Here is a 7,359-nt window from a genome sequence, read left to right as displayed (position 1 = left end):
ACACCGATTATTATTTATGATTCAATTGACGGATTTTCTTTTAATAATTTCATCACCAATTAATTTAGGAGTCGTAGTTTACATGACTTATATGTTTAGTCCAATATCTCAACTGATGTGAACCATGGCCACATCTCGACCAGTATTGATGCGAATCATGATCACATCTTGGTCAGTCATTTCATACCACGTAACTCATCAATCTAAGATCATGCCACATGATTTAACTAAAAAAAAATGCATATTATCACAATTATTAATATTAATATATGCATTTTCAAATCATGGGTCAAGACACATCAACCCCATGTAATTATATTTTGAGTAATGTTAGAGATTTTAAAAATTCTACTAAAAATTTTATCAAATATAGACATTTAGTAAAATTTTTGAAATCTCTAACATTTTTGTTATATTTTTTACGGTCGTGCTAGGGAGCTCGAAAATGATCTCCCCGAATCCCCCTAATTTTTTTTTTTTTTTGTTTCAGAAGCAGAAAATCAGAAGGAAGAAGGAGAAGAGAAGGAAGGAGGAAGGAGGAAGGAGGAGGAGGAGAGGAACTGGAGGGGGCCATAATCACAGGGGAGGAGGAGGCGGAGGCAGGTCTGGGCTGGGCAAAGGCGGGGCTGCGACGGCGAGGCTGGGCAGAGGCGGGGTTGGGCTGGGCTGGGCGGCGATCGGGCTGGGCTGGACGACGAGCTGCGACATCCTGGCGACGAGCTCTTCCCTGCGATGGCGACGAACTGCGACCTGCCTCTCCCTCTCTCTTTCTCTCCCTCTCCCGGTCTCAGAGCTGCATGAAAAAGACGAAGGAAACAGGAAAAAAAAAAAAGAAAATGCCCAAAACGACGTCGTTTTGAGCATTAGGTGAATTAGGGGGGAAGAATTTTGATCTCTCAAACATTATTCTATTTTTTATCATAACACAGCTGTGTAATCACCAAACAGTCATCAATTTGAAATTATATTCCTACACTAATGATTCGGATTGTTATTACTATTATTTTAAGGTAGTTTTGATTGATTTAAATAAATATATTTTTTTATTTTTTATAAAAAGATATGTAATATGGTAAAAATGTGATATGACCTAAATAAAAAGTAATGTGATATAAATAAAATAAAAAGTAAAAAATATAGTAAAATAGTGCATCTCAAACAAATTTTGTTTTGAAAAGTTAGTTAAAAGCCGATTTTTTGAATTTTTTTTTAAAATATATAAAAAAAATAAAGATACGAGGTGATTTTTAACCAAATTCTCAAATTAAGCATTAATGTACAAATGTATTTATTAGTAAAAGACATTTATTATCTTTTCAATTTGTATGAGTAAGGGGTTGTTTAGGATATATTTTTTGACTTTTTTTTTATAAAAAAAAATGTAAAAAAAAAAAATACAATCCAAATAAATATAATTATCTAAATAAATAAATGTTAATATCATATATATTGTCTTTCCTTTGGATGGAGCTCCAAGTTCAAAAATTTTGAAGTCCCAATCAAAACCAAGTAAACAGTGAGAAGCAGTGACAGTTGGGATATTTATGGCAAAAAAACGGGGGCATATTGGAAGTAAAATTTGGGGATTTATATATCTCTGCTCTCTCCCTCCCTCCCTCCCTCGGCGGTCACATGCAAATTCATTAGTGCTTGCCGGCCCAGGTCGGGTAACACTAAATATAAAAGGCGTCTCTGGTTACAAATCTCTCTCTCTCTCTCTCTCTCTCTCTCTCTCTTATCTACTCTTTCTCTCTCTCTACACTGTATGTATGTACGTACATACTTGAATCTGATTAGAGTGAGAGAAGATTGAAAGCATTGTGACTACCGTTTACTCGATTGCTTCTGCTTCTGTGGTAATCTCTTTGCATCTATAATTACTTGTTAGTTTATTTTTTATTTATTTTTTATTTTTTATACTGGTTTTTGTGAAATCTGTACTTCAAATCAGTCTAGAAAGAAGATTTCGATCGGATTGAAGTGTATATAGTTTCACTTTGAAGATTAAGATCTCTCAATTAATGACAATTTTTTGTAATGCTGATTTGATAATCCTCACTACAATTAATTACAATATTTTTTTTTTTGTTTTTTTGATGTTATTAATCATATAGTGCAGAATGAAGCTAGAATGTTTTGTTTCTCTGATTTTGGTGGAATTCGAGCAAGTTTAGGGTTTTGAATTAGGTCTGGATTGTTGGTCATTTTTCCATAATAATACATGAATACAAAAGAAGATAGGAAAAATTTCTTTTGGTGTAAAAAATCACTCCAACTTTTTATCTCAAAACACCATATCATTTTCCATCACAAAACCTCTCTAAAATTATTTTTCCAAGTTGGAGGGGGAAAAGTCTCTATTTATACAAGTAGGGAATCCCTAGCCATGAAGGCTATACATCAAGGGCCATCAAATGCCATCAACTCTAGCCATTAGGACTAGAGTTACAAAGGTTCAAAACTCCAAAACCATTATATAAATGATAATGTGTATATAATGAATAAGTTTTGAGAATTAAACTAGATGGGTTGTAAAATGGAAACGGGTGTTGGGTAACAATCCGATCTAAGCCCAATCTCAAACACATACACAAACTGAGCCCAGCATAGAGCTCAAGCCTAGGTCCAAGTCCAAGTCTAAGACCAAACTCAGCACATGCACAAGTACAAGTCTAGGCCCAATCTAAACCAAGACTAAGTCCAAATCTAAACCCAATCTTCTCAGTTAAGAGAATACAAAACCACTTAAACCCACCTCAACCGGTGGTTGGGTCCCATTTTAATTTCAAATTAAAGTTGCCAAAAGGCAAAAATCCATTATTTTCCAACATGGATTGGGGATGTTTTCATGGCACATTGGTCACTGTCCAAGAGAGTCGGTAATTTTAGGGCCCTGGTTTCTATGACTATTGTATTCACACTTCACTATTATGTGTTGCGGTTCTATGGTCTTGTAACTTACTAGTGTTGTTGCTCAACATGCGTCTTTGTTCATGGTTATATATTTTTATACATTGGCTTGGCAATTTCAATATGTAAAATGGTGTCATTGCATCCAACGCATCATGATATTGGTTATACATATCTTTGCAAGATCAGAGGGGAAACTTTGTTGTGCATATGTGCGTTGTGTTTTGGTCATACAGGCCGTCCTTGACCCCTTTTTTGTGTTTGCAACTAATTTCTAAAGATGCGCACCTAAAAAATATGTGTATGTACGGTGTATGGCTGATGAATTTGTTATATTTTTGGAGTGGAAGAACAAGTTATGGTTAAACATAGGAAGAGGAGCTATCAACATGCGAAGTAGGCAAAGTAATTGTAAGGGGAGGTGTGAAACTATGATAATGATTTTGGCTATGGACAATTTCATCAAGGTGGGAGGGTTTATTAAGAAATTATTGCCCCTTGATATGGAAAGATGGATAATTCACATCTGAAGCTAGGAGATTCAAGATGCTGCTACTAGAGTGGACATCTTATTACAAGATCTTAAGTAGGAATAAGATAATGACAATAGGCTTTCAGATGCTCAAATAGAAGCATAGTGGTTGCAAGTAAAGTCAAATAGTTATGCATACTATGACCTATATGTGAATTTGTAAAAGTAGAATATAATTTGACAAATTTTCAACATTTAGATGGAAAATTAGAGAAATGAGCATTGTTCGATTCATTCAGGATAGAATATGCTTAAATAATTATTGTAAAAGAGAAATAAATAAAATGATGGATAAATATATATATATATATATATATTGATGGCTAAGAATAGGTCACTCCCATCCCTGCTTTTCTTTGGCTAATGAGTAACAACAAGAATGTTATTCTCTAGGATTTGCTTCTCCGAATTTCTACTATTAACAAGAATATTATGTTCCTCCTTCCTTTTCCAATACAATTTACTTATTTGAAAAACAAAGATGCATGTGTTAAGATAAATTGCATCATCTGTTTTTTTGTCTATATTTGATGGATGGTGTTTTCAATTAAAGCAAATTGGACAGCAGAATGAACCCTATATTCTCATCTGACTATCCGAGTTCTCAAATAGTGTCTATTAAGGCTATGTCATGTCCTGAGATGAACCTAAAATTAGGGTAACATGATTCATCTCAACAGGGAGTTGAGACTTCAGTGATGCAGGATGTCAACCTGGTGATGTATATAGTTGTTGTACCTTGCTTGAGTTTATAGTGCATACTTCTTTTGCTTCCTTGCGAAACTTGTATGGCATTATCTTTCATGGGCTTATCCAGCATCCAACATAGATAGCTTGATGATTGTGCAGCCAGAGAGAGTTATCTTACATGGTATAAGAACTGGAACTGTTCAGTTCAGAACGATCCTCTGTAAATTATTTTCTTCGTGTTTCAGGCTTTTACCTCCTTCAGTGATGTTGGGGAATGCTCTGAGAGATCTCAATACACTACCTGCCTCTGAAAGGAAAAATGAAAGCTCCAGTAAGGGGAGCTTTATTAAACCTCATGCTGAGCATGGAACTCTTGAAGAAAAGCAGAGGAAAAACACTGCCTCCTTGATTGAAACTCCAGTCAATGGAGATGAAAGTGTGAAATCTGGGGTACAGTTGGGAAGCTCAGAAGTAGAATACATTGAATCTGTGAATTTGAAAAAAGTAGAAGATGTGGACACAAGTCTCAAGGTAGGAGTATGTTTGTTGATATCTCCTCATGATGCTTGGCTCGAGCTTTTGAAGTATACTGAATCTGATTCTGATGAATTTAATAGATATTTGGTTATGGTGAACTTCTCATTGATGTCCATACATTTCTTTTTTTGTTTATTCAGACACTTTTGGCTGGGTTAGACTCTAAAGATTGGGTTTTGGTATGTGAGGCACTCAATAATGTACGCCAGTTATCTAGATTTCACAGGGAAACAATTGTCAGCATGCTGTAAGTCTCAATTTCTTTTTTCTGATGATATGATTAAAGAAGTGGGGGACAATGTTCACATTTATAAATTCATCCTCATATATATATATATATATTATTTTATTTGTCCTGTTGATTGCAATCACATTTTGATGAACAGGGAGAATGTGATCCCTCTAATTGTGAAATCTTTGAAGAATCCGAGAAGTGCAGTATGTAAGACTGCAATTATGACATGTGCTGATATTTTTAGTGTGTACGGTGATCACATTATTGACTCATTGGATCCTCTGGTAACATATTTTCATTGAATTTCTGCTTCTTGTTACATGCTTTGATTAATGTCCCTTTTCTTAATCTAAATCTAAACTAATGCTAGTTATACTGTATCATGTCTAGCTTGTGCAGCTTCTTCTCAAGGCTTCACAAGACAAACGATTTGTATGTGAGGCAGCTGAGAGAACTTTAGTAGCCATGACTGTTTGGGTTTCCCCCATTTTGTTGTTACCGAAGTTGCAACCTTATCTTAAGAACAGGAATCCTCGAGTTCGAGCCAAGGCTTCAATGTGCTTTTGTCGAAGTGTTCAACAACTGGTAAGAATTGTACATTCAGTTTTTCCCTTTGCCTTTTACTTTCCTGCCTTCTGGTCAGTTTAGATTGTTTTCCACCATTGTTAACCCTGTTTTGTTGTTGACTTACCCAAGTAAGATCTTATTCTTTATGCCCCACTCAGATCTTGAAAAGAATTGGGAGGAAAGAGAAAAAACTCCTCAAGTCTCTTGTTGATGCATCATATCTCTTCATATTCTGTTATGGAGCAAAGCCTATTGTGTTCTGCATGTCTTCTTAACTCAATACCATTAATGCAAACAATAAATTTTTCCTATGTGATGTCTACAATGTTGGGATTGTTACAGATATGCTTTATTGAGAACCTCTTTTTCTTGTGTTGGTATTTTGATGCTAATATTTACTTTATACTGCCTTTGTATTGGTATTTTGATCTTATTATTTACTTTATGTGCTCTTTTGTTGTAGTGTATCAAGGTTTTGCTGTGAGACATTTTTTTTTTCATTTCTTTTTGTGAAATTATGTTGCATTTTCAAGAAAGAAAAAAACACTTGGTAGCAGTAGAGCAGTACTCATAGTGACAAACTAGTATTCATAAAGCTGGAGAGATGGCCCAATATTTTCCAGTGAATCTTGACCGATGGGCTTTCTCTATTTAATATATAGTGGGCTTCTCTACCCTTCTCGATGGAGTATTATTAGTCATTGTGTCTTTTGTGAGGAAAAAAAAAAGTGAGTTCTTATTTTTTTAATTATTCATTGATTCTTTTCCACTTTTTGCATTGATGTTACTAGTAGACCCACTATTTTCTTTGTACTCTCTCTGCTTGTTCTTGAAGTCTCTGTTTCTTTGTACTTTTGTTTTTGTTTTTAATGGTGCATGCTGTACAGGGAGTGGAGGGAATCAGAGCATATGGGATTGACAAATTGATCCAAATAGCTGCATCTCAGCTTAGTGACCAGCTTCCTGAATCAAGGGAGGCTGCTCGTGGTCTTTTGTTTGAACTCCAAACTGTGTATGAGAAGTGTCATGTCCCATCTCAGACTGCAGCCTCTGAGGATGAGGATTCAGAGAGGGACATGGGTTCGTGGGAGCACTTCTGCAAGTCAAAGCTCTCCCCGCTAAGCGCTCAAGCTGTCCTTCGTTTGACTGCTATTCCCGAAGGTCTTGTTTTGGGTTCGTAGCATCATGAAGAGAGCTTTAGCGAGTAATGTCTCGTTGCGTCACTTTTGCCTTTGTTTTGGTTTGGTTCATTATATTTTACTTGTAAACACTGTCACATTGAGATTGTTTCAAATGGCGGTTGGGCTATAAATTCTGTAGTAACTTTCGGATAAGATTTTTACTGTTAGATACCATTGCATCATTTGTGGAACTATGACAGTAGCTGTCGATATTCATTTGTGCATTTCTTAGACTCCAATATTGATTTTTTGCCTACTCAATTATAATGTCTTTAACTTTTTCTTAATCATACATAAATATCCAATTTATTTTTTCTTTGATTAATGTTTTTCTTACCGACACTGATAGCCTAGCAGAGAATTATAATGCAACTTTAACGTCACCATTAAAGCTGATCCATTCACCAAACGATTTTGATGTGCCTTTCTGTAAAGGACGCGGTATTCTGTTCTCAATTTATTTTATATTGTATTATACTACAGCATAATACAAGTTGAAGGAATATGATTATATTATAAAGGTGTTTGGGAAGGGCTTTTTTGGGTTTTTTTGGGTTAAAATTTACAAAATAGGCTAAAATAGTCTATAAGACAAAATGTTACATCAAATTTATAATCATTTTACTTTTTCGCTCACAAATATCACATCCAACTACAAAAAAATTCAATTATCTTCTCAAGCATAAAAATTTTAACCTACTAAAATA

At 35.0% G+C, this 7,359-nt stretch overlaps 1 protein-coding gene across 2 annotated transcripts; it reads left to right on the top strand.

Moving 5' to 3' along the window:
* The first annotated feature begins 1,461 nt into the window (after window positions 1-1,461).
* LOC114296163 (uncharacterized) lies at window positions 1,462-6,891 on the top strand. Of its 2 annotated transcripts, none has more exons than XM_028240446.2 (6): window positions 1,462-1,856; window positions 4,378-4,663; window positions 4,810-4,916; window positions 5,056-5,188; window positions 5,295-5,489; window positions 6,359-6,891. In XM_028240446.2, exons 2-6 carry the CDS (start codon window positions 4,397-4,399, stop codon window positions 6,650-6,652), a joined length of 996 nt encoding a protein of 331 aa, XP_028096247.1. In that variant the 5' UTR covers window positions 1,462-1,856; window positions 4,378-4,396; the 3' UTR covers window positions 6,653-6,891. The 2 variants fall into 2 exon arrangements, with proteins under 2 accessions (XP_028096247.1, XP_082756363.1); XM_082900237.1 differs by having other exon boundaries at window positions 1,550-1,856; window positions 4,011-4,663.
* Window positions 6,892-7,359: the final 468 nt, after the last annotated feature.

Source organism: Camellia sinensis, chromosome 1, assembly GCF_055761805.1.
Source record: "Camellia sinensis isolate YWXY chromosome 1, ASM5576180v1, whole genome shotgun sequence".
NCBI lineage: Eukaryota > Viridiplantae > Streptophyta > Magnoliopsida > Ericales > Theaceae > Camellia > Camellia sinensis.
This window is presented reverse-complemented; position numbering and strand designations above follow the sequence as displayed.

What these genes read in the sequence shown, in the direction of transcription:
- LOC114296163 (XM_082900237.1), top strand. Translation starts at nt 4,280, where the DNA reads ATGATTGTGCAGCCAGAGAGAGTTATCTTACATGGTATAAGAACTGGA. An exon ending in ATGTGGACACAAGTCTCAAG is followed by an intron (nt 4,664 to 4,809) that starts GTAGGAGTATGT and finishes TTGTTTATTCAG; the next exon opens with ACACTTTTGGCTGGGTTAGA. An exon ending in GAAACAATTGTCAGCATGCT is followed by an intron (nt 4,917 to 5,055) that starts GTAAGTCTCAAT and finishes TTTGATGAACAG; the next exon opens with GGAGAATGTGATCCCTCTAA.